Source organism: Lissotriton helveticus, chromosome 12, assembly GCF_964261635.1.
Source record: "Lissotriton helveticus chromosome 12, aLisHel1.1, whole genome shotgun sequence".
In the NCBI taxonomy this organism is placed as follows: Eukaryota; Metazoa; Chordata; class Amphibia; order Caudata; family Salamandridae; genus Lissotriton; species Lissotriton helveticus.
In genome coordinates, this window is record NC_136073.1 from 305,577,412 (window position 1) to 305,605,385 (window position 27,974).

General features: G+C 43.1%; 1 protein-coding gene across 6 annotated transcripts in view; it reads left to right on the forward strand.

Moving 5' to 3' along the window:
- Positions 1-27,974, forward strand: part of LOC144799803 (fatty acyl-CoA hydrolase precursor, medium chain-like) — a 447,680-nt gene that overhangs the window by 60,171 nt on the left and 359,535 nt on the right. For all 6 annotated transcript variants that reach the window (XR_013603879.1, XR_013603877.1, XR_013603878.1 and 3 more), the window contains exon 2: positions 1,875-2,043. Coding sequence is in view for 3 of the 6 variants with exons in the window: in XM_078671374.1 (XP_078527500.1) it covers positions 1,971-2,043 (73 nt within the window). In the remaining 3 variants the exon portion in view is untranslated. The remainder of the gene's footprint in view (positions 1-1,874; positions 2,044-27,974) is intronic.

A 27,974-nucleotide genomic window follows, 5' to 3' on the forward strand; every position in this document is an offset into this window, starting at 1 on the left:
GGTGCGCCCAAGATGGCAGTTAGATCGCACTTTGCTTCAGGACCAAACCTGGGTATCTGGATTTAGATCATGGATTGTGGAATATTTCGAAAGTAAGTAAACTATTTAATTAATAAAATGAATTTCGTAGCGCGCCCTGCATCGCAAAATGTGATGCAGGGTGCGCTACGAAATTCGTTTTATTTATTAAATTGTTTACTTACCTTCAATTATCCATACTCCGGTTTTTAGCACCCCCCACCCTGTCCCTCCCCCGCCCCGCCTCTCCTCCCCACCGAAACTCCCTCCACGGGCCGTGGCTGGACAAAAGGTATGAGGGTGACCCTGCAGAGAGGACCAAGTCCAACAGTCCTCTTTTATGACTTTGACTAATTTGAACTTCATATTAACTGATGCATTCATATATTGATTACTGATTGACACTACCTTGATGCTTTTGCCCTCTGTAACATTTTAACCTTTAATACAACTTTATGGTTTAAAAATGTAACCACTCTCCTTAATACTGTGGGCCGGACTGGCTAGTGGGCATTTCAGTGGTCTGGCAGGGTGGAACCCGGTTTTGTTGCTGGGTATCTGCCCAGCCATGTTCCTACTTGCAATGTTTCTAAATAAACAATGCAAAAACATATGGTGTAAAGTGTGCTAAAGCATACTTTAAAACTATTTGGCTTTGCTTTTCCTATTTTGAGTGAAATGCCCGGTAGCCAATCCGGCCCTGCTTTATCCTCATCCTAATCCAGGCTGAAGACCACAGCAACTGAAGGCCTGGCTGAAAGACGGCAAGAAGTTCATTTTCTGTAAATATGTAATATATAATTGTCCAACCCTAATCACTTTTTCAAATGTAATCTTAAGTGATTTTACATCTTGTATACATGTAACTCTAACCACTAGTACCTGTAGTAGACTTTTGTACTTACTACCATTCTTATGTGAGTTTAGAGCTTATCTGTTTGTATCTTTTCCTTGAGTGAATTTGCAACTTGTATGTATGCAACTCTAACCACTAGTACCTGTAGTAGACTTTTGTACTTACTACCATTCTTATGTGAGTTTAGAGCTTATCTGTTTGTATCTTTTACTTGAGTGAATTTGCAACTTGTATATATGCAACTCTAACCACTAGTATCTGTAGTAGACTTTTGTACTTACTACCATTCTTATGTGAATTTAGAGGTTTTCTGTTTGTATCTTTTATGTAACTAATGTACTCAGAAGTCCTTATGTAATGTAACTGGTCCTTTTGTAAAGCGCTCTGACAACTTTGGGTAAAGTTTGCGGTTTATAGAATCGCAATCAATAAATAAATTGTTCTTTACACTATTTAAATGTCTTAATTTGTGGACCAGCCTCAGTGGCAAACTTTAATTCATCAGATAGCACTTTATGGGGCCCAAATGTATCCAAACAAAAACACAAACACATCCTTAGTGTTCAACGTTCTCTAGTTCACCAAATCCATGCAGCAGCTGGTCCCCCTGTCCAGGGTTTGCACGTTGTATTGCACGATTTTGTAAGACTAGTTTTCCACTGTGAACTCCTGACAACAAGTCTTGAAATGCGAAGTAAATATTCTGTGCTGGGTGAGGTATTTACTCAAGGATCTGGGGATATGTGAGAGCTCCTCCATTAAAGGGACTTTTGTGGTTTTGTAAGGTATGAACAAGTATGGCTTTTGTTTAATTTGTTTACCCTGTTATCGTTTTTGCGTGTAAGACGCAGAGCTCTCCAAATAGCTATGCAGCTAAAATGAACCTACTTTGTCAAATTATTATTGTTGAGATACAAAAAAAAAAGAAATCTCTACAAATGTGTTGCGTGAATGCACATGAATAGGGCCTGGAAATTGATGCCAAATTTTCTTTTTGTAGACAGTCAAGGCTCCAAGTTTCCCAGAGTCACAACAGCATCGAATAACACAGAAAGGAACACCTACACGTTACATCTGGATAAAAAAAGCAGCAAAAATGTTCAGTGGAATTCTTTTTCTGCATTTGTGCCTGACTTTAGATTTTTGGATAACACCAACCTCTGCAGATGGTAAGTTTTTGAAGTACAGTGTGTTTTTTGTTTGTAAAATACTGTTTGTGTTTTCGGACGGACTCTGGCAGATAAATATGGTCGGTGGGCCATAGCCGAATGTAGGATTGAGGGGCATAAGATTACGCTCTGCACTATATACGGATCAAATATTGACGATCCTGGGATTTTAGTTGACTTAAATGTGGAATTAGCTACGTGGGAGCATCCATTGGTAATTTGTGGTCATATTAATATTAATTTAACTAATCAGGCTTTACAGGAGGGTCCCCTGAAATATCATGGACAAAAACCAAAAGTTTTCAAAGCACTATATAATTTAATTAGTGATCATGGTTTAGTCGATGTTTATAGTAAATTAAAGGAATACAACATGGGTTTTACTTTTTATTCTCATCCACATAAAAAATTTGTCATATTGGATTATTTTTTTGCACCTATTTCTTTGTTAAAGGATGTGTCTATTCTATTATATCCAAGATCTCATCGGATCATGCCCCTATTGTGCTTGATTTAGCTTTAACTAGGAGTAGGCCCTCATACAGGTCCTTCTCATTTGACCGGAAACTCTGCTTAAATGAGGAATTTAAGAAACACTTGAGTCATTGGATTAAGGTTTTTTTTTAATAATAATTTGTCAGCATCTGTTATTATTATTTGGGATACTTTTAAGGCTGGTTTTCGGGGGGAAGTCCTTAGCTTTAGCTTGTACCACAGAAGAAATTTAAGTTGGACCTAGCCCGTCACTATGAGGTTTTAAAAAAGGCAGAATGTGCCTTAACTACAGGGATTGCTTTAGGTAAGAATGATATCTCTGAATTAGTGAATAATGTGGCTAAATACCGGGCAAATGTTTTTGGGTTTTGGGACTTTGAGAATGCCAGAAGATATTTAGCTTACAAACAGCATACCCACGAATTTGGGAAGGCTGTTGGAAGACGGCTGGCCTTGCGACTTTGTATGAAGGAATCTGCGCAAACTGTACAGGTATTGAAGGATCAGAGTGGTGTACTGCACTCTGACCCCCAGCAAATACTCTCTATCTTTCATCAGTTTTACACTACTCTTTGTACTCAACAGGAAGGATCGACTGGTGGCCATAGTGTATTTTTACAGGAGCGAGTGGAACAACTAAGGGCCAGATGTAGGTAATTTTAATTTACCACCTCTTAAATACCGATTCATACCGAATCGGTATTTAAGAGGTGGTAAAATAGAGGGGGGGAGATGTAGGTATTTCAGATTCGGTAAATACCGAATCGTTAAGATTCGGTATTTACAGATTCTGTAAATACTGATTCGGTATTGCCCATTGATTCCTATGGGCCTTGCAGCCCATAGGAATCAATGGGCAATACCGATTCTGTAATTACAGAATCGGTAAATACCGATTTTAGCAAGGGTGCAGGGGGTGTCACTTTGACACCCTCTGGCACCCCAAAAATAGGCATGTGCGCCATGTGGCACACAGACATGCCCTAAGGGCATGTCTGTGTGTCACATGGCACAGGTGTGCATGCACACATGTGCATGCACACCTGGATTCGGTATTTTACCACCCAATTGGATTGGGTGGTAAAATACCGATTCTTAGAGCCCTGTGGCACTCTGACATGTGCCAGCTACATCTGCATTTACAGAATTGGTATTTTACCGAGTCTGTATTTACCGATTCGGTAATTTTACCGAATCGGTAAATACAGAATCGGTAAAATACCGATTCTGTAAATGCATGCCCTACATCTCAAAATCCAATTACCGGTCGGTAACGGCCGAATTCGTCTGTTACCGACCGGTAATTGGCCACCTACATCTGGCCCTAGATCCTCTTCTTGCAGAGCAATTGGATTCCCCGATCTCTATGACTGAGCTAGAAAGTGCAGTAAATTGTTTGGCCGAAGGGAAAGCGGCAGGACCGGACAGGACTCCTGCAGAGGTTTATAGGTTGTTTTTCACTTATTTAAGGATGAGGTTTTGAAGGCTTTCCAGATGGCACAACTAGGGCAACCCCTTAAATCTAGGTCGGAAGCTACAATCACCGTGTTTTGCAAGAAGGGTAAACTACCGGAGTTGGTGGGATCCTATCGCCCACTTTCCTTATTAAACTGTGCTAATAAAATCTACTCTAAAATTTTGGCTAACCAACTATCTAAAGTTATTACGTCTTTGGTTTCTTTAAATCAACACGGATTTATTTCACAACGTGGAACTGTTTCACATATTATTAAAGTGGTTACACTATTCGATATGGCTAGTACGGAAAAGAGGGATTTAGCTTTGATTTTACTTGACGCGGAGAAAGCGTTCGATCGCGTAGAATGGGACTATATGTGGCAATTGATGGATCGAAGTGGCTTTGGTAATAATTTTATAGTTGCGTTGCAAGCCTTGTATAATGACCCTACTGCTAAAATTTCTGCATATGGAATTTTATCGAATGCGGTTTCTATAACTCAGGGCACCCGGCAAGGTTGCCCCTGTTCCCCCCTTTTATTTGCTCTTTAAATTAATCCCTTTATAGAACAATTATCTCACAATATTCGTATTCCTCCATTTATGTCTCATGATTATCATTTTTCCGTATTTGCTTATGCGGACGACATAGCTGTAACTACTGTGAACTCTTCTCTTGCGATTGAGGAGATTGAGCGCCTAGCTACAGAATTTGGATTGATTTCTGGGTATAAGGTCAATGTGTCCAAAACGCACATTTTGTGCTCTGATAGTATTGTTTGGAGAGATGAGCGGGTAGTAAAAGAGGTGACATATTTGGGCATTCAAATTCGATCATCCATGTCTGAGTTGATGGATGTTAACTGGGACGCTTGCATTTCACTTGATAGGGCGTTGTAATATTATTAAAATGAATATTTTACCTAGAGCTCTTTATCTTTTCCGCTCATTACCTTTGGAAGTCACAAATACTAGGTTACAACACCTTCAATCGATTTGTGGTAAATTCATTTGGAGCCCTGGAAGGCCTAGACGTGCGATGCGTTTCATGACGCTACCGCTGGAGAGAGGGGGTTTAGCAGTACCCGATTTTGCTTTATATTTTTTCACTTGTTTTTTGTTAAAGATGTGGGTTTTAATCACAGCGGAAGGAGCTTTGAATAGCACTATGGCACCCACAATTTTTGAAATGCTTATAGGCCCAATTGTTAGACAATGCTTATTTACAGAGGTGGATAGAAGCTATTACAAATGAAGTCGATTTAAAATCCTGAACAGTGCATTTAAAGTCTGCAAACGACTACGTATGCGGAACTCAATAAGGAAAATTTCATATTATACGCCTTTGAATGCAGTTAAGATTTTACCTTCTATATTTGGGGATACAATTCCTCAAGATTGGAGAAGGAAAGGCATTAAGGATTTAGGGGATCTTTATTCTTCAGATGGGGCGTGTAAATCTTTTGATGAGTTAGTTTCTCAATATGGTTTGCCCAAAGTTCAGTTTTAAAACTTTTTTGCAGATTAGGGATTTTTTATTTCGGACTAATATTAATATGGTACCCCATTCTATTATAGAGATGGTTAGATGACAGCCAAAAATTGGGGTTTTATATCAGTTACTTTTATCTGATAGACCAGATGATCTGGACAAATATAATTTCAAATGGTCCAGAGAGCTGGAAGAATCTGATATTTCGGTTACGAAACTTATTGCAATGTCTAGGGAAACGTTAATGTCAGCGAATTTGAAAGTTCAGTTTTGATAAATTGTTTAGATTTATTACTGATATAGAAAATTTCTGTCTTTGGTAATGAATGGTCATTTGACTATTATTCCCGCAATGATGTTCTTAGGGAAATTGCCTGCTAGCAGTCTAGTGAACTTAACACATCGGTATCGATTGTTGATTTTTTTTTCTATGACTGTTGCTCGTCTCTGTATTGCTGGTGAATGGCTGCAGAAAGATCCTCCACCATTGGAAATCTGGCATGCAAAAATGTATCATTTATATAAGTTATAATGGGGCCTATTTTCTGTTAAGGGGCGTAAAAAACGTCAGATAGGTATAAGTATTTGGGGTGCCTTTCATGATTATTTCGAGGGATGAATGAGTGATTTATACTGATAAGTTTAAGTTTTTTTGCTTTCTTCCTCATTGACATTTAATGCAAATTGTAATTTGATTTGTGTTATTTTTGCTGCTGTGAAACTGAAAAAAAAAAAGTAAAATACTGTTTGCATAAACAAGCTTCTCAACATAGCAGAGATAGCGAGACTTCAAACCCAGCAAAATGGTGGGCTGACTTCGAGAGAGCGAAGACTAAAAAACAGTACAGGAGATAGTGGAGGAAAGGTGATCACCGATCTATGTGGGCACTTTGGAGACACATTTTCCAAGTTTAATAAGGGTCATTTGAATGTGTACATCATTAAGCATATATGTCAGGTGCCCTAGTATTACTTGTAACACCTTTTGCCAGTCCTAGCAACACTTTGCAATGTGAGACTTCTAGTTTCACTTTGTCCATTGTCCAAAAGCACCATATACACAGGGCGACTAGCAAAAAAACTTGCCCATCAGAAGGAGGAGCAAATGGGTCCTTATTCACACAGTTAATCGATTATTTAAGGACCCTTACTCATGCTGCATCCTAATTATATAAAGAGTTTAATCAAAGCTGACGAGGTAGTTAACAGGGCAAATTCCACCACAAGGCAACAGGGGTCGTATTATACATTGTGCCCCGGGAGCGCAACAAGCGTGTGCTCCCACTTTGTGCGCCCTCGGGACACAATGTTATAACAGAGGCAAACGAAGATGCTTGTGCGTCCCCTTCTGTAATGCTGATAGCGCTGTCACACATGTAACGCCGGCGCAATCATGAGAGGGTTTTCCTTCTTTTGCATGGGTTGTAACCCCATGCAAATGAAAGAATCACTATGCCTCTGCGCCCGTGCCATATTATGGATTTGGGTGCAGAGTCCAACATGCCCTTGCAAGGCATATTGAAATTGTGTCTCCTAAAGGCAGCCCACTGGAGGGGAGAAAAGGTGTTCCATGGACCCCCAAAGATATCTCCCTGTAGGCAGATCAGTCACTCATTGCATCCGCCTACACAGGGATCTCTAATTCCTCTTTAAAATGCAAGTGAGTTGCTGTGTGCATGTGAAACACAGAGAGGCTTTGAAGCAGCCGCTCTATTATTTATTTGAATGCCCTGTCCCCAGGGCAGCACAAGTTTACGGTTGCTCTGGGGGCAACGCATTCTTTGTAATGTGGTGCAGTGTTCCTGTCTGCACCAGGTGCACCTTTTCAAAAGTGCGCCATGGTGTAAACAGGGGCAGTGCGCCCATACATAATAGAGGTCTTTTTAAGCCGAAGATGAACACCATTTCAATTTCGTGGTCCATCCTGTAAAGCCCAAGACCAGCCAACAATACCCCAACTTAGTGAGGGTCTTACATATGTCATTGGTTCACTTGGCAGCTAAGCCTTAACTAGTTCCCTCTGCACAAAGACGTCACACAAAGAGGAAGCAGAACAGTGCTGATATTTGTTTTAAAAGCTATAACCCTTTATGTTTCAGCCGTTTATTAATTCAAATGTATATGGGTGATTTTAGATAACATTATTATACAAAAATACAGGACTGGATACCAAAATTAAACTCCTTAAAAGTGAAGGTACGAACAGCTTTGCTTGTAATCGTCAAAAAGTTTTAGGTAGCAATTTACAAGTTTATACTTATAATAGAAGAAGAACCGATAGCAGAGCAAATATTTACATATTTTGACATTTATTTAGGTATTGTTTGATAAATGTACCGGTATTTATAGAGCGCACAGCCACTTCCCTGAGGTAGTGTCCCGGCGCTGTCCGTATACCGCTTAGGAACCTTTCCTGGTTTTCCCTGTGAGTGTCCACTCCTGGGCACCCCCAGTGTGAAACCAGGCATCCAAGCGCTTTTGTGGCCGTTGTGGAGATTAAGCAAGCTATTGCCCAGAGTCACAGAGTGGGACCCATGATTAGAATAGGCACCTAGGCGAGAATTATCAGGTCCGAGGAAATTGAGCCCAAGACCCGCCGAGGCAGGTATTGAAACCTGGTCCCGGGCAAGACCTCTGCTTCATGGTCTGCTACTCTAACCATTTGAGCCACACTTCTCCACACAAGCCACACTTCTCCACACATAAATACAGAATACAATCTTATTTCTTCTTCATTGCAGACAAATACATATTATTTGCCAGTCTTTTACAACCATCTCCACACATGAGCAAGTGTTATATGGTCTAATCAATGATACCTTAACACTATTACCATCTCAAAGTCCTTGTGTCAAAGAACTATAATGATCATGTCTTGTTTTGGGTGGAATATCGATCCAGGCACAGTGATGGAAATCAGAAAGTACCCAGACTAATCAAGTTAGGTTCCACGTGGATTTTTCAAAGACTTTATTTGTATTATGCAGAGTAGTAACCAACAAGATGAGTGTTCAGCTCTATGTTGCAAAATTCCAAGATGGGAATGGTACTCACAAATTATAGTAACAATAAAATCTTCTAGAATCAGTATCTTGTAGTATGAAAATGTCAATAGTTAATGGTTGAAACAGCTCAGTCAGATCTAAACAGACTGAGCGTAAGAAATGAATTGTTAATTGGGGCGGATGGTAGTCCGCCACAAGTCATACAGTCACTAAACTGAAAGGTTCAGTCCCGGATATAGCACATATTCACTAATTACGCGTACTATGGCTACTGATTGTTGTGCTATCAATTCTAAACATGCATCAGATTATGTCTTATTTCTTATACCATGTATTTCTTATACCATATATTATGGTCATCCATAGCAAAAAATCTTGTATTGAACTTATGTCAGAGATGTTGTTATTAATATGCATTTGGTGTATTTCATATACAAAAGTCTAGTAAGATACGTTACAAAAACAAAAAAAATGAAAGGTCCAGTCAAAGGTTTCAGTAATTTAAACCTGAACTCAACTCCTGGTAGCTACAGCACAGAACAGACAGGCTTAACTTAAAGAAATAATGCAAATCATTTATATGTATCAAAACAGTTAAAAAGTAAAAGAAATAAAACAAAAAACATTCTACTCCAATTTAATAAACAAAATGTCACCAAATGCCAAAAATGCCATAAGGGAAACCCGAAGATTGAATTTTTCAAGTTTTAAATCGAAATAGCATCAACAATACTACACGCCAATCATAACCTCTGGAAATGGTAGACCAGAATCTAGATGCAATTTGAGGCCAACTGCGGTGGAGCCCTGGTTGGATACATAAATTATTAATGCTGATGAAAAGTCTGAAAGTCAAAAGTTCAAAAACGTTTCCAAGTCCCATTTCAAAAAGGAAGTTTGTCACTTTTTTAAAAAAGAAAGCACTGACATTTCTTCTAAGTCACAGCGCAGTACGATGCTTTGTCACTTTATGAAGAGAAATGCTCCCAGAGAGGGCTCTAGCGAAAATTGTAGCTTCTACAATGGAACTGAAGGTGATATACCTGAAGCAGGTTGGTCGAGCTGAGCTCTGCTCTGGAGCTTTGGAGATTACTCTCTGCAATTTATCTAAGTCCCAAAGCAGAATGGGACTCAGTCATATTTTGTGGAGGTGCAAGGTCCTTTGAGTAGGACGAATCTGAAATCCAGTCCTCTCCGGCAGGTCATGCTGAAGCACTGGAACTCTGGAGGAAAGGTTTTCAAAAGTTTCCAAACTTGCCTCTGGTGTGCAAACAATCATTGAGGATATTCTCACGAACGTGTGATAATTATCGCAAACTTTGCTTAACACAACTCTTCCCATCGCAGTCTATCACTGTGAAATAATGCGGTGTTAACGTTGTACTCCCAACAAGGCAGTACCATGCGATAGTCACACGATAATGCATCAAATGACCGCGTTGAAATTAACAAGACACCTAACAAATGTGAAACACGAATGCGAAAAAAGCAGCGATGTCCCAAATCGTGATACAGAAATCTGCGATAACCAGTGGCAAGCCTGCAATTCCCAAGCATCATGCGGGAAAATGCACCATAAAACAGAGAAAAAAAACAGTAAGATGACGATGTACGAGTACAACCTCACATCTGTGATGTAGTACAAATGTCCACTTTCCCGCATCAAATAGGCATCTCCCACAAACAGTCACAATGTACATTGTCATGCAGTCTGAATGTAAACATCCCCAATGCGTAAACATACATGGAACACACTGTGAAACTGCACCACCCCATTACATTGCAGAGGGACAATCAACACCTCATGCAGAGCAGAACCTACACCATGTCAGTGATGATGGAGATGACCCCCAGGACAACAACTACAATGAACTCCAAAGGTTCATGGACAACCTCCGCACCCCACCTCCAGTAGCAGGGCAGCCCAGCACCATCGAGATGAGCCCACCCCCGGCACAGACCACACAGCAGAAAGCACCCACCACCACCTCTGGCTCCCAGCACCTCACCAAAGAACACATGGCATTCCAATGCCGCCAGAAGGAGCTGGCTGAACCCGTGCGGGTGGGGTTCGACCTCATGGCAGCCAAACTAGATGCCATACTTGGGTGTCTAGGTCCCATCAGAGACCACTTACACTCCCTAATGGACACCCACAGTCTTCCCCATGCCCTCCAACAATCCATAGCTGACGTCGCTGGAGTCATGAGTCAGAAACAACAACAACTGTCTAGTCAGAGTGGCTACAGCGATGTCATCCATGATTTGGGACACATGTGAAACACTGATGAGTGAGATTCTTTACTATCTGTGACACACAAAAATGTCATTTTAAATATGTGACACCCTAAACAGCTTCTCTGTACAGAGGTGACACGCCCACCATCTATTTTCAAATTATGAGATTGTTAGCACTACATGTTACAGTTACACTTGTCAAAGTGATGTGCTCATACAGAGGAGTGACATGCACTCAGGTAATATGTGTTGTAATGAATTCATTTGCACATGCTGTGCCTGTGGTCACTTTGTACTGTCCCATGATTTCTAAGGACTGTGACAATGTGACGGGCTCATGTGAAGAAATTGTCAATGATGGTGTTCCTACGGGCTATTCCTGCTGCAGCTGCAGTGTGGTGTGGTCCACCTGCCTCATCTTTCTCATCATCGTCCGGTGCATCTGGCACTTGTATCCATGGGGCATTGGTGCGTACACATATGTTGTGCAATAAACAACATGCAACGATCATCTTGCACACGATGTCTGGGCTGTACAGGAGCCTTCCACCTGTGATATCCATGCACCTGAAATGTGACTTCAACACGCCAAATGCGTGTTCCACGATGCGCCTGGTGCATTTGTGGGTGCATTGTACTGCGACTGGGCCCATGTGTTTGGGGCTCAGAGGGGTGTCATCATCCAAGGTCAGAGTGCATATCCTTGATCACCTGTGACAGTGCAGAGAGACATGAGTCAATAGTTGGTTCTGCATGATGTGTTGTCAGGCTCACTGGTTTATTGATGTGTGATATGTTTAACTAAATAATTTCTGTTTGACATGTACTACTTGTAGTAAATGAGCTGCATCAATGTGTATTACGTAGCCTCACTGCTGTTCCTGCCTCCCCCAAGCCTATTTACTAGTGTGCGCAGAGCGGTTGCATCACTTGCACTCCTACGGCACACCATTGTCATGCCTGTCTGCGTATGTCCACAAGCCTGACAACGACACTGTGATGTTGTGCGTTGAAGGTGGGTGGATACGTGTGTGTAGGCCTATGGTAAGGATAGGGAGGACACAGGTGTCGACTTCATGTCTGGCTGAACTTGCGATGCAGTTGAGGGTATACCTTTGGCTTATGCTGCGGTAATAGCGACACACACAACAGTTGGCATGTATGATTCCTGGATCCTAAGCGAGCTTGCCCTCCCTCATTTACCCCTTCGGCCGAACCCGCACTCCGGGGGCAAGCCACATTGCAACATTGTCACAGTGTAGACCGAAGGCAGTAGTCAGCAAGGGATCACAGACACATGTATTTGGAATGCTATACACAGAGTTAGTGGCACCACATCGAGGGAGTATAGGGATATCAAACGTCCCATTAACAAATGAACTCAGCCATCATGATATCAAGCCTCAGTTTCAAATCCTCGACAGCCCAAAAATGAGAAGGACTCTAATGAGATAGCTGCTTCTGGGGTCTCCGTGGATAAGTTTCCAATTCCATCGGAGAAGGAGTTTGCTAGGGTGGCCTTAGGGGTCTCTTCTGGCTCCCCTTTGGATCCACTTCCCCACAGGATGATAAAGGAGTTTGGGTCAGAGATCTTTCCCATTCTGCGACAGCTATGCTGCCAGTCTATCGACACAGGTAGTGTGCCTGTGGAATGGAAGCGGGCTGTCATCACGCCACTTTTGAAAAAATCTACCCTTGATCCGTGCAGTTATAAAAACTACCAACCAATTTCCCTACTGCCTTATCCAGTTAAGATTGTGGAACGTCGGTTAGCAGGACTCTGTCCCATTATTTGGAGACTAATAACATGCTGGAAGAGGAACAGTTCGGCTTTCGCCCAGGTCATGGGACAGAATCAGCTTTAGTGGTGGTGTTGGATGACCTGCGGATGCGGATGGACAGGGGCCAGTCGGCAATTCTAATCCTGCTGGACCTGTCCGCTGCATTCGATACAGTGAACCACGACATTCTGCTTTCAAGGCTAGAGACCTTTGGAGTTAAAGGAGTAGTGCTTAGGTGGCTGCCATCTTATCTGTCGGACAGACGACAGGCAGTGGCACCCCCGCCCCGTACCAATCAGAGCTGGTGGAAGTTTCTCATGGGGTACCGCAGGGGTCGTCAATTAGCCCTATTCTGTTCAATGCGTATATGCAACCCCTGCTGGGTATCATTAGGGCGCATAATATCTGCGTGATTAATTATGCTGATGATACACAGCTCCTGATATCCTTGGATGGGGACCAGGCGGAATCATTGGACTGTATTCATGCTTGTATGCATGAAATGACAAAGTGGCTGAAGGCAAACTCTCTCCAGTTTAACAGTGGGAAAACGGAGGTTTTACAGTGCAGGACGGGGGGGGGGGGGATTGCCCGAAGCCTGCCGACAGATTTCTGGCCCCTAACATCAGATGGTCCACTGACCCCAGTGAACTCGGTACGCAACCTGGGGGTCAGTTTTAATGAGAATCTTAACTTGGAGACCCGCGTTAATAAACCAGTTGGAACCTGCTTCTCCTTAATTCGAGGTCTCCGGAAGGTGCTGCCGCTTCTACCTACTCAGGTCAGAGCAACGGTAGTTAGGAGTACCATTCTTAGCCGCCTGGACTATTGTAATGCCTTGCTTTTGGAATCCCCGGGATACCTGATTACCAGATTACAAAGTATCCAGGCGGCAGCAGCGAAGTTAGCACTCTCCCGACCACGCTGTTCCTCTACAACACAAGCACTGGCGGATCTACATTGGCTCCCAGTAGCTCAACGGATCCGGTTTAAATCATTGTGCATTGTGTTCAGAGCACTCTATGAACAAGGACCTAAGCCACTTCAGGATAGGTTTCAGTGGTATAAGCCTACCTGGAATCTTCGCTCTTCCACTGCCAATTGTGCAAGAGTTCCGAAAAAAAGGAGGGTGACCCTGGGAGGAAGAGCCTTCAGCGTGGCAGCGGCTCGCCTTTGGAATGATCTCCCTTTAGTTATCAGGAGAACACAAGGCCTGCTGCTGTTCCATAAGAAAATTAAGACCTGGCTCTTCCCCAGGATATAATATGCCTCCACTTGAGGGTAGGAGTAGATTTTCTGGATGATAGGCCGCTTTCATCATGTAGCCAGCAGCTCCTGTGCTGGATAGTTCTCTTAACGCCAGGATGCCCGCAGGGTTATAGTGCGCTCTATAAATGTTTTATAATAATAATAATTAATGTGTGACCTAGTGTAGGCCGGAGGCAGCAGTCAGCAGGGGCCCACAGCCACTTGTTGTTGGCTTGCGATGCACAGAGTTAGTAGCACCAGAGCAGTTGTTGGTAGTGTTCGACCACCTCCGTACCGATGATCCTTTTTTCCTCCGGACCAAATCGCGTCTTCCTCTTACTCCTCTCCTTGTGTACAATGATATGTAGTCTGCCATTAAGAAATCAAGACTCAGTTCCAAATGTGTGACCTACTTAACCGGAGTGTAGGCCGGAGGCAGCGGGTGGGTACGTCATCAAGAAAGGAGTGCTGGGGGCCTGTGTCGCGGAGGCCGTGATGGCCTGAGGAGGCCGCCAAGGGCACGGGCCTCGGGCTTGGAGCTTGCACCGAGACGGGGTGGGCCCTTCTTGACAGACACCGGTGGCGGCACGTGAGCAGTGAGGCCTAGGTGCACAGGGGCTGGCAAGACGGGTCTGGAGACTAGCGGACTGGGGTGCAGCAGGCGCACAGGATCACAAGCACCACTGCTCACGGTGCCGGCCTCGTGGCGGGGTGAGAGGCGCCGCCCTGGCAGACATGTTGGCCATTCTGGAAGTTAACCACACCCAGAGTTATGTGCTTTTTATTCACACCCTTACACTAGCCTGGTGTACGGCGGGCCAGCCAATTCCACTCACGCTTACAGGGAGGGACGCAACAAGCTACTTTTCTGTGATCTTCCCTACTGGCTGAGGTGACATGGTTGCGTCCACTGTCTGCGACACTCCAAACACGAGCAGTGTATGTCGACATGGATATGTCTGTGGTCTGCATACTGCGTTCTGGCCAGCACAACCACGCCACACATGCCATTGTGTATATTCTCATTCATGGGTCACTTGCCTCCTTCGCAAATGCCTGGTTCCCACCTCTCCCCACAATCTGCTATTGTGTGGCTGAGGTGCCATGCCATTGATGGCTTATGTACATGGCTGGCCCAGGTTACCACAGTAAGTTGTGCTGTTGTGTCTGGTAGGTGGGCATGTTTTTTAGCATGTTGTATGTGAGTTTGTACCATGTGCATTCCCAGAGTTGTGAGTTGCAAGATTGTGGAGTTGAGGTGTGTAATTTTTTCATTTGGTACTTACCAACAAGCAGTGCATTTCCATAAGTGCCATCCCGGAAGCGCTGGTTGATGATGGACTGTCAGAAGATGGAGGAATCCTGCACACTGACTGGGTAGTTTGCGACGACGTTGGTGAAGAGTCCCCGTTGGTCCACTATTGCCTGCACATTGATGGAATGCACATGCTTTCTGTTGCGGCAATTGTGTTCAGTGTCGGCAGGTGGCATAAGTAGGACATGTGTGCAGGTGATTGCCCCCAACACGTGCGGGAAGCCAGCTATGGTGTAGAAGCCTTGCTTAGTCTCCAGCTGTTCCTGCACAATGTGGGGGAAGTAAAGGTGGTGGGGTACCAAGCAGATGATAGTATCCAAGACAGTTGTGATGAACTTTGATAGGGCTGGCTATGAGACTCCTACGACTCTGGCAGTTGTTGGTTGGAAGGTACCAGAGACCAACAGATGCAGCACAGCCAGCAGCTTTGTCTGTGGAGGGATGTTGATTGTCCGCTGTGTTGGTACCATCAGCCTGTGGGCAATGATGGTCAGGATGCGGAGGATGATTGTCCTTTTGAGCCTGTGGTGGGCAATGACTTCCTCTGGTGTTAGGTCTGTGAGGCTGGTGCGTTTTCTGAAGGTCTGCTTCTTTGCCTGCTCTGCCTCTGTGGTAGTCTGGGGGGGTATCCAAGGGGTGGTGGGGGTGGCGGGGGGTGGCGTGCCTGGGGGTGGTGGAGATGGGTGTTGTGGCCCTCTTGGGGCTCCGAGTTGCATGATCAGTAGCTCCATGGCATCTGTTGTTCTTCAGTTGTGTTCTTCAGGTGTGGCTCTGGGCTGGGCTCTCTTTTATGGGGCAGGTTGTCATCCGACTTTACACCAAGTGAGAGCAGATGTTAAATCCCTGCTGCTAAGGCGTCTTATTGCAAGATTTGTGATCTTATCGCCGATCTGGCTGGTCGTTGAGAATTTTGTCAAGTGGTGTTGTCGCGGCCTTTTGCACGGGAATGCCTACTCTGCGTATCATTAGCGTTAGTTGCCGGGGTCATCTGCGGCTATGTTTTGCGGCTGCTATTGCAGGAAAACTGGTGATATAAGCTGTTAGCACCAGCTTGTGAATGGGGCGATACATTTATTGACACATTGGCTAAGATAAGGTGCTGATAACTCGGCGAAAGTCATTGAGAATATGCCCCTCTGAGTACACTTCTAAGGCCCGCAGGTCCTTTACAGAGACATTTAGAGACTCTCAGGGTTTCAGGTAGAGGCCAATAGCAGTATCTAGTCCAGCTCCAGTTGCTACTGGTGAGCTGGGAACTTCACACGAAAGGTCTCTTGCAGCTTGTTGTGTCCCTGTGGCCAATTGGAAGTCAGCCAACTGAATCTTGTTGTCCTGGGTAGAAGAGGGAACATGTTCAGTTCTTCAGGGCTGCTCTCATGTCACAGACGGTACAAAAGGGGGTTTGATTGGTTCAGATGCCCGTCCATCACCACCCACTTTTGTACCGCTTTGGCCGCCATAAGTGTGGCAGGGTATGCTCAGACGTGAGTCCCTTGCTCACTTTGCCACTGGATTCAAGCAAGCCGGGCTGAAGAAGGCTGTAATGCCAGAAACCGGTCCTCGGAAGCTTGTTTCCGGTCCAGGGAAGGCATGGCTTGGCAGTTTGGGCTGGACTGTTCCAATGAGGCACAGGGTCGGACTGATTTGCATATAGCCATGTCTGAACTGGGGTGGCAGAGTGGGCTAAAGAACGGTGATGGATTAAACCCAGATCTTTTGACTGGGTGTGAGTGTTTGATTGGTTCAGATGATCCGTCCATCACCACCACCCCCTTTTGTACCTCATGTCACAGACAGCAGGTCCAGTCCTCTCCTGATCTTCTGCGTTTCCAGAAATTGTTCTAAGGATGTTGCCTTGAGGTGCCATATTTATACCTGGTACCAGCTAGTGGGTGGGGGTGACTCTTGGGCACTCCCTAAACAATGGGCTAAAGTTCTGGGGCTATATTACGTAAGTTCCCTGGGGGCGCATCGGGTGTTAGAACCTACTTTGCATACCACCATGGCACTTTAGTATTACAGAAGGGGCTGCAGACATTTTGTCGTGTATTTCTATACGTTCTGAATCAGTCCCCCTATTCCTGACCCTATTCTGGTTAACCTAACTATCAAGTTAACTAACAGTCAGCCCATGAGGCAAGAAAACCCCCATGATGCAGATACCGTTATCTGACGCAGTCACACTATGGCACAGGAACGTGTTATCTGATTAGGTCATAACGCTTGAGATCTAATTAGACAAGCGACATTCCTCCAGCCCCTGATAAGGCATACGACGTTCTCATAACAAATCAAACCTATGACAACCTGGATAATCCGTGCGGCCATTGTTTTGATTTCACAGAGAACTTTAGTAAAGAATGTGCTAACGAGCAAGTCGTATGACATCTTTATTGACGTATCTATGTCCATCCTTACGTCAATCTCGGCACCTTTAAGGTATAAATATTGCCGACCTTGCCCTATGCAAACACACGCGTGGTGACAAGACGGAGCAGCCATACTTGCCGAAGCCGAGAGCAGAAGCAGACCCCGCTGGCAGCAGCCCCGCCTTCCTGACGCGCTGAGAGACGCGCTGCTATCTCAAGCCGAGAGACCCAGCACCGGCGCTTTCGGGCAGCCCTCGCAGGCAGCCTGGAATATCGAGAGCAGAGAAAGAGATACTATTCCTCATCCATCCTAAATTCCAGGTACAGAACTGAATAACCCCTCACAGAGAATTCTTTAGTTATTCACTTGGCAAAAACAAACTTAACTTAAACTGTAACTTTCTATTCCCGCCCACGCATTAGACTTAGGTCAGGTACACGGGTTAGGCGTATTTAGAAACACCAGTTGAGCACGTTTAGTCAAAATGTATATGTGTATGTAAATATATTTTAATCATTTTAAACATCATATGGCTCAGAAACCATATCAATGTTTTTACAGTATTATTTTTTACTATTGCTTTTTATGTATGCACTTTACTTAACTATAAGTATTGCAATAATATCGATCCATTTCTCATGTATGAGAAAAGAGACTGATCAATAAACAACACCTTTTTATTGAACACGCCCGTCTCTTCCTTTTCTCTACATTCTGATGAGACTAAGAATGCACGTACTGACTGAGTAAAATAATTGCCTTGTGCTCACACGACTCTCGAGATTGACTCTTGATTAGGGGAGAGCAAAGTTGTCATGTTCTATGGTTGTCAGAAACTAAATCCCTTCTTGTCTAATCAGGGGAGTTAATTCCTTCCTTGAACATTCGAGAAAGTTTCTAGCGAACTCTGAGCTTAGCTGGCAAACCCAAAAATTAAGTCTAGTATCGACAGTAGTAGACCTAGTTAACGTCTGGCCTAGGCCTTTACTGCTGTAGGTACTATTCCAATGCGCAGAGCCTATTGGGAAAATAGGAGCTACACTACATGGCGCCCAACGCGTTTGGAAAGGGCGATAAAACTAACGTAAGACATTTAGAGTAACTCAGTCGTGCTTTCTCACTCAGACCCCTTTTCCCAAAAACTCCAAAGACGTCTGGAGTGGGTGAAAGGTTATATCCTCCAAAACCTCGCAGGAGGGAACTCCTATGTATGGTTCTTGGTCAAGTCAACGTTGAAGGATAAACAGTTCCAAAATATTGTGCATCTAATCTTTGTTCCATAAAGAAACCTGATCTGCAAATAGACATAATACCATCCTGTCTGTAAAATGGGAGACAGTGATGAAGAAAGAGAGGCAGTTAGATTAGCTACTGAACTCGCAGATGCTGATGCTACCATGCAAGCAGCAGACCCGAATATAACACTCATTCCGGTCATTAAAAGGAGATCTATAACCTTAAAACTTATAGAAAATGGACTGACACCTAGAGGTGGCACAGTCATATTCGTAATTGAGGCACACGAATATCGGCAGACAGAGGTATACTATTCATGGATACATTTTCCGGCAGCAAATGCTGTAACAAAGTACTTCCACTATTACAAAGTAGAGGAACCTCCTGAAACATACACTCCTTTCGAGGAGGTGGAAGTACCACTCAAATTCCAAGAGCATTTGCTCTTATTTGATGGCGCCCTAATACATAACAATCACATTACAAGGCTCGGTCCTTTAGGAAGACCAGGAGCAACGTGGCCGGTCTTAGCCGGATACACACCACATCCAGACATCGATAGAATGCCTGCAGCAGAGCTGTTAATACAGCTAAAACAATTACTAAAAAATCATAGACAATTAGTTCAGTATGTAATGCGGACTTCAACAATTCAGCCAGCGATTAAACTTCCACAGCTGACCCCTCACCAGGGGAACACAAATAAAATTACACCACAGAACATCCAATCCTGCCTAGGTAAAGTTCCAGCTAAACGGGAACAGATACCATTCTGGTTGGCACAGAAAATTACGCAAATAGAGGCGGTGTTTCCTGACACCACCCCATTAGAAAAACACAGGATTCTGACTATATGTCTCCCAATGGGAATCGCACCACACATTGAGGACTGTGACACTTGGGGTACAGTCTTTGCTTCCATCTACACAAAAACGCACGGTGTTCCATCCATTTCGGTAATACCAGATGTGCTAAAACAAATTCAAGATGAATACGGTCCAGAACCTGCTTTAACTCTTGGTATGAAATTACTGAAAGACTTCAAGCAGGTCTCGGCTATATTACTAGCCAACATAAAAGGTGAAGCAGCAAACATGGCGATCCGCCAGAGGTTAAAAGAGACAGATATAGCAGACCAACCAGCTGAAATTGCCAGAATCATAGAAAAATCCTATGAAGAACTAGGCAGAGATAGTCTAGGTGGAATACCAGTAAAACCGCAACTGACTACAAGTCCAGAAAAAATATTTTTTAATAATAATAATTCACCAAAAAAGAACTGGGATGGAAACAAACAATCCAATCCTAAAGAAAAGAAATTCCAGTCCCGAGGAAGGTCTCCTAGGCGAAGAGAGAAATCTCCAAACCAAAGACAGAGGTCACCGCAGAGTGACCCCTCGGGGAATAGATATAACCTTAGAAATAGGGATAATATTAAAAAACCTGATAGATATCAAGACATTGATACACGTCCCTCTCAATCTTTTCAGACTTCCTCGCAGAAATAGGAAAGAAGAGGACGATCAGAAGAGCACGCCAAGTCCAAAGACAAGGAACCTGCTCAGCTAAAAAAGAAATTACAATTTCCAAAAAAGAAGGTAGCCAGTATCAAGGTAGTTAACAATGCCGAGAATACTGAGGACACAACTGAAAAACGGAGAGTGGGCTCAGACAATGCTAGACAGCGCAGCAGAGGTGAGCATAGCTCGCAAAGTCCTTATGAATCATCTGGAGACAGTGGACACGAATGAATACCTTCAAGTGGAAACTGCAGACACCAGAGTTAGCAAGCCCCACAAGATATACGAGATAACATTACGTATAGAGGGAGATAAGACTAGGAAAATAAGGGGACTATTTTGGGATAACCTCTCAAAGGGTTATGACATCCTTCTAGCTGAAAAAGACTGGCCACCAGAGTTTGTCAGGGAGTGCCCTCATGGCGAAGAAGTAATTATGCCTGCCTTCTCGAATCAAATACCGATTCATAAAAAATACACACTTGCTAGAAAGTGGGCAGTGGCCTTAGCACCTGCTTTATATAAAAATCATGTAGGATGGGATGAGGATTCTCCTCCTCACAAAATCCAGTTAAAATCACAACCTACTGCACAAAGGCAGTACCCAATTAAGCAAGAAGCTAAAAAACAAGTAAATGAGATACTAGATCAGCTAGAATACCAGGGGGTGATTGAAACTTGCACCTCACAAATGAACAATCCTTTGTTTCCGGTCTCCAAACCAGACAATTCATATCGTCTAGTTTTGGATTACCGACACCTTAACACATGTTGCAAAACCTTTGCAGTGCAAAACTCACACAGTGCTGCACTAATGAATAACATAGTGCGCAAAAAATACAAAACAACCCTGGACATCTCCAATGGATTCTTTTGTCAAAACATAGCACCAGAGAGCAGATATTTAACTGCATTCTCAGTAAATGGCACTCAAAAACAATTCTGTCGGTTAGCCCAGGGGTACAAGAACAGCCCGGGGGTATTCTCAGCGAGAGTAACAGAATTACTACAACTATATGATGATGAAGCATTATCTTATGTCGATGACATTTACTTAACAGATGATGACTTGGAGACTCACTTGAAAAGGGTGAACACCATAATACTTGGGTTCGCTGCAGAGGGTTACAAATTCAACTTTAAAAAGTCAAGAATTGCCCATCTGACAGTCTTATATGTAGGATATGAATTATCAAGTATAGCCTGGTTGACAATTTTCTAAGACCTAGAAGAATTAAAAAATCTAAAATATGAAAAGACGTATCCTCTGCCAATCGACATTCTTCCTCTACGACATTACGCCTGTGTAATCTATACAGACGGACATGCTCAACCCTCCGTTTGGGGAGAACATGCATACAACCCCACATGTGAGATTACAAAAGAAGTGTGGCGCGGAGGTAAACTAAGACCTCTATTAACAAAATCACACTCAGTAGAAACTAATTCAGAACTACAAACTGAAATAATAGCTTTGAAAATGGCGCTAGATAATGCGGATCGCGAATTCCCGACACTTATAGTGTCAGATTCATATTACTGCGTCAAATCATATAACAGCGATTTGCAGACATGGATTCAAAACGGTTACAAAGATGACACAGATGCACAAATAAAACAGAAACTGCTCTGGGAACAAATAGCTCTTTTACAAAAAGAACTACCAAAGACTCACGTGACTCACTCACTGAGTCATCAGCGTGATGGCGTTCACGTTGTAGGGAATTCATTGGCTGAAACAGCCGCAGCGGCAGCCACTAAACCGGCTCCCGTAGATCGAAAAAAGCGTACATTAAAATACATTGACGGTGAAACAATGCTGGCGGTGAAAACGTCATCAAAAGGCGACTGCTCAGCGTTACCGATCAACTATCCACTCAATTATACATACATAATCGATGCAAACTCCGTCCCTTTTGCTCGAATCCCTGGAGTGGGGGATAGAGTGATTCCAAACATGGACAGGAGAAACTTGTTAATCGCAGACGCACACATGGGCGAGGGTCACAGACACCTTAAATTAAAAGATTCTCTGGAAGAATTACAATCACGGTACTGGTGGCCAGGCATGAGCCTGCACTACACCATGTTTGTAAAAAACTGCCCAAACTGCAACAGAGATCGCAGTGGGGAGAGAAGCAGTTTAATACCTCGTCGTATCAAGGCAGATAATATTACCAGCAAAAAGAATGGCTTGCGATTAACATATACAGGCTAGTTTCCACTTATAATGTAGATCACCAGCACTCGGCTGACGTCCGGACTATTATACAAGATTTGCGAGTCTAATTGGCATATACGCTAAGAGCATGTTACGTTTGACCATTGTTTTCACTCAGGCAATCCAGCCTGGGGGGGAAACATGGCCAAATGAGCACAGCCCAGCGGGAATCTTCTCACTTCCTTCCTGAGGGTACGGGATGGTGTAAAGAAAAAACCAAGGCAGAAAGCAATCTATAATAGAAAGGATATTAGGTTCGGGAGCTGGGTGGGTCAAACATCTAATAAGTGTCCAACGTAGTCTAAATAACTTGCCAAGAAATTCTCTGAAGGGATTCAGTCCGTACGAATTATTATTCGGAACTAGGATGTTGATCTCTGACCTTGATAGTCAGACTTCAGTGGTAATAGAAAAAACCTTTGATGTCAAAGACCGTTTGGCTATTTTGCAGGACTTAAACAAAACAAGAAAAGACCTGAGCAACATACAGTTGAAACAACAGCCAACAACCACTGAAGAATCACCACCTGTCCCAGCAAGACCTGTCTGGATTCCAAAAGTCGGGGATCTAGTCAGGGAAAAGATCGCGGTAAAGAAGGAATTTGGGCCTTCCTACAGAAAAGCAGTTCCTGTCTTGTCTGTCAACGGGACAAGATCAGTTGTACTACCGCCACTTGCTGGTAAAAAGGAGAACCGAGTTGTATCCATCGACCTGGTAAAACCACAACATGTGGCCGATAACAAACAGTAGGCCAAGTGGACTCCCAGTAAGTAGCAGAACACCAAGGTTTGCTACCAGCACAGAGGTCCTAACAAAAAGGCTCATCACATTCGAAACGCCTAAAGAAGAACAAGAAGGACTATGCAACAATGCAATAGAACTCAGACCTCTGAAAACCCAAATAAAGACATTTAGCAGAGACACACCAATCTATACTGAAGTACCAAGTGACAATGCAAGAAACAAAAATCCTGAACCAATTGGAACGATTGACAGAACTGCATCCGGTTACTTCATCAACTTCGATGATTCCTCTGATGGCTTCAGTGAATCAAAGACACAGCCATCATCAAAATCCTTTAAAGACAAAGCTAAGGAACTTTTGAAACAACTGAAAGAAACATATCTGGTTTCTCCATGGATTGAATTTTGGGTGGGTTTTGGCGCATTTATCCTCATACTTTGGCTCATCATGGTATTTACTTTGGGACGCTTCATTGAGGGAAAATATGCTAAAATGGACACAGCAAGTCAGAACATCAACTTGGTCCTCAAACCACACACATCTTCACACATCAAGAAAAGAGAACTTTCTTCAGAACTTTCTTCAGCCAACTTCACAGCCAATCCTATACCTGGTGGGGTAGCCTGGGACAACACTGACTATGAAATTTATGGTCCGGTCGAGATCCTGAAATATCCACACCAAATCAAGCTCTCCTTGAGTGACTTTGCAAAACCAAACTCATTTGCTGATGATTGGGACTTCGAAAGTATTAACAACATGATGTCTGACTTAGTAATGTCTGCTAAATTTACAAAACATGATTATTTGCAAGGTTCTACAAATTATGATAGTATGTATTGCTATAACCATTATGGTAACCATTTTTTGCATAAATCTGCACAACCTAGAAATGTTTTAAATTATAATCAATGGGAACATTGTGCTACACCTCCAAAAGGGAGCTCAAGAACCGTTTATGACAAATATTCATATTTTTCAGGTTTTAACACAAGTAATGCTGAAACATTTTATTTTAAATTGTCAAACAAGACAGGGATGAAAACCATGATAACCAACACAAAATTGATATATTCAGATTCATTCTTTGAAAAAATGAATACTTTTGGATTTGATTATTGGGACAAAAATGTTGATTTGAAAAGTGTTTGGGGTACAAAAGAATGGCAAGTACAGGGTTTAGAAGCTTTGTTTAGAGCCTGCATGATCCCAGAACAAATGATATTTTTAAATGACACTGTTCAACAAACCACCTGTCTTGGTTTTGCCAAAATCAAAGATTTATATAACCCGTCTATTCCGAAGCCAACAATGTTTAGCAATAGCTCTGATACAGATGAAGAGATAGACGTAAACCATATATTACACCAAAACAGAACACATCCTGATTGGAAACAATGGTTGATCTGGCCCACAGATACAAATCACTGTCAAGATAGATTCCTGAATAAAACACAGGGTTTCAAAATGACCAGGCCAGACCCTAGATATCCCCAAAGACATCACCCAGGGATAATAACAACCTACAGTGTGGGCAAATTATGCCTTCAATGGCTACAGACTTCCACACTGCCTGAAATTAAGCAACACCTAACTTTACTTACTGATGGTGCTGACTTGCGTGATTTCATACTGGGACCACGCAAACAGCGCCAAAAGCGTTTCATAGCAGCCTCTGTATATGCAGCATACAATGAGGCCTGGAAGGTTACTCAAATTGAAACAGCAGAAAGAATACGGGAAATTGACCGTATCAATTTGGAAAAATCACTTTCTGTAGTGGACAATGGGTTATGACTCTGTCCTCCAGAATTTTTTCATTGGACAGCATTGTGTCTTCAGCAATCGATATATTATCGCAAGACTTACTGTTATTACAACATGGTCAGTCACAATTGCGTTCCATTGTACAGCTTGGCTGGACGTTACAAAATCTGCGTTCAGGCTATGTGCCTTGGCGTTTAATCAACACAACGTCACTATTCCAAATCTTTAACCTTACTGATAGACAAATCGGTATGGCGCAAAAGGGTGCTGATTATACAATCTTGAGCATTGAAAAACTAGAAAGATTACCGTTGACAATGTCAGAACGACCTGTCAGTGAATGGATAATCCACGGAATCATAAATATTCCAATCTCAACCTTCAGGTTTCAATACTGCCAAAAATATATACAGGCTGGCATGTACGAGAAATTGGGAAAGGGGTACCTTAAAACAACTTGGAACCTGCCCTATTCACATGCATGTGTCAGTAATAAAGGACAGAAAGTGTTTCTTAGTGGCAACAATTGTGCTATGTCACTAAGCGGCACGCTTCTGTGTAACGGAATTAGTTTGCATGGAGCCTGTGAAGGGAATTCATACAACCTTTCATGTCACCAGCAAGGCGCACCTGCAACTGAAATAGAACCATTCTTTCAAAGACTCTATAATGGGAGTTACATTCTTATTGTAGACCGCAGATGTTGCAGTCTTATGCCCGGTACTCCTTATCTAGTCACTACAACGGCGAAGGTCAAGTGCTGTGGACGCTCTTTATTCCCCAGCTCCTTTCCAGACAGGGAGGCAAGGGCATGGCCCAGTTTGAAAATTACTTCTATTCGAATAGATACTTTAAGCAGAATGAAAACAGTGCTTCTTCAGACGCCTACAAGGCTCACGTCATCAAAAGAAACATATGATCTACAAGTCGCAAGGACAACTGCAGAGATACATACATTATTATCAACTAATTCCCCCGTACATTTCGCGGAAATCCTGAGCGAAATCTTAAATATTTCTGATACCACTGGGGTCTCAAAGGTATTTAAGACAGTATTTTCGATGGCATTAACACCATTCAAAGCCATACTGGGTATTTTTCCAGATTTCGTCCATTCGATTTTTGGCGGACTTCCCCTGATCCTGGGACTAATTGCAGGAATCCTATTCCTAGTCCTTATTTTCCGTTATGGCAACCCATGTCACAGATCAAACTCTCGCGACAATGGAAGATACGATCCTAGCCATTGGATACCGGGACCGGATATCAAAAATCCTGGGACTCTCCCGGCTTAGAGACCTGAACATGACTTGGTTTCTATCATTTCGACCAATGTGGCAAAGGTGTGTTTTACCTGTACTAAGGTGTCTGCTATGCGGAGAAGAATGCGTGTTAGACACCTGTCTGACGCTACAATCGGATGCGCCAGTGGATGCAGATACACTGTTGGTTCCTACCAAGGTTCACGCTTTGTGCTGCCCTCAAAGGCTGCCAATCCTGATGACGGCATTCCTGGAATCTTCACCACTACGATTGAAGAGTAGTGAAGTTCAAGATGAAAGCAGCATCGAACAGGTACGACCTTCTGTCAGCAATGCGAATCAGAATGTCAATGGAGACAATCATGCGCACGAATGCATGGTTACCCCTATTTCCGACTTAGTGGAACTTTCCCATGAAGCTGTTGACAGTTTTTTCGAAAGCCTGAATGATATGATGTTCTCTCCAGAACAGAAATAGAGACTTTTGAGTAAACTCGCACACGGCGTTCCCTGAATTCGGCCTTCAACTTTAAAAATAAAGTCACATGAACAATTTCACTCCAGCTCACGGACAGCAATATTTTTCAGCAAGCCCCTTAAAATATTTTTCTACATATTTTTTTCCGGGACACTGATCTTCTGCTTAAAGTAAGAAACTATTCCTAGAGAACTAAAATTTCTATTTTTAGATACTTTATAGACTTTAGCTGCTCGCTGGGATGTTCACGAATATTTTATTATGTGATGAAATGGTCTCGAACTTCCTTTCTGTATAGCAATATTAAGAGCCATTTCATGTGTATTTCTCATATACCAATAAGCAATAATGCATAAAAATGCGTGTTTACTTTTGCATTTAATTCATAATGCGTGTTTACTTTTGCATTTAATTCATAGCTTAAGTGCATACAATATATATGACTGCAATTTTTCAGTATATTTGAAAATTTCGAAATGCATTTATGTATTTTGGGGTGGTAAGGTATACACTATACTCTATAGTATGTTGTACTATGTTATACTATGCATAGATTAGTAGATATGACCATAGTTAGCGTGGAGTGGGTGTCGTGTATTTCTATAGGTTCTGAATCAGTCCCCCTATTCCTGACCCTATTCTGGTTAACCTAACTATCAAGTTAACTAACAGTCAGCCCATGAGGCAAGAAAACCCCCATGATGCAGATACCGTTATCTGACGCAGTCACACTACGGCACAGGAACGTGTTATCTGATTAGGTCATAACGCTTGAGATCTAATTAGACAAGCGACATTCCTCCAGCCCCTGATAAGGCATACGACGTTCTCATAACAAATCAAACCTAAGACAACCTGGATAATCCGTGCGGCCATTGTTTTGATTTCACAGAGAACTTTAGTAAAGAATGTGGTAACGAGCAAGTCGTATGACATCTTTATTGACGTATCTATGTCCATCCTTACGTCAATCTTGGCACCTTTAAGGTATAAATATTGCCGACCTTGCCCTATGCATACACACGCGTGGTGACAAGACGGAGCAGCCATACTTGCCGAAGCCGAGAGCAGAAGCAGACCCCGCTGGCAGCAGCCCCGCCTTCCTGACGCGCTGAGAGACGCGCTGCTATCTCAAGCCGAGACGCCCAGCACCGGCGCTTTCGGGCAGCCCTCGCAGGCAGCCTGGAATATCGAGAGCAGAGAAAGAGATACTATTCCTCATCCATCCTAAATTCCAGGTACAGAACTGAATAACCCCTCACAGAGAATTCTTTAGTTATTCACTTGGCAAAAACAAAC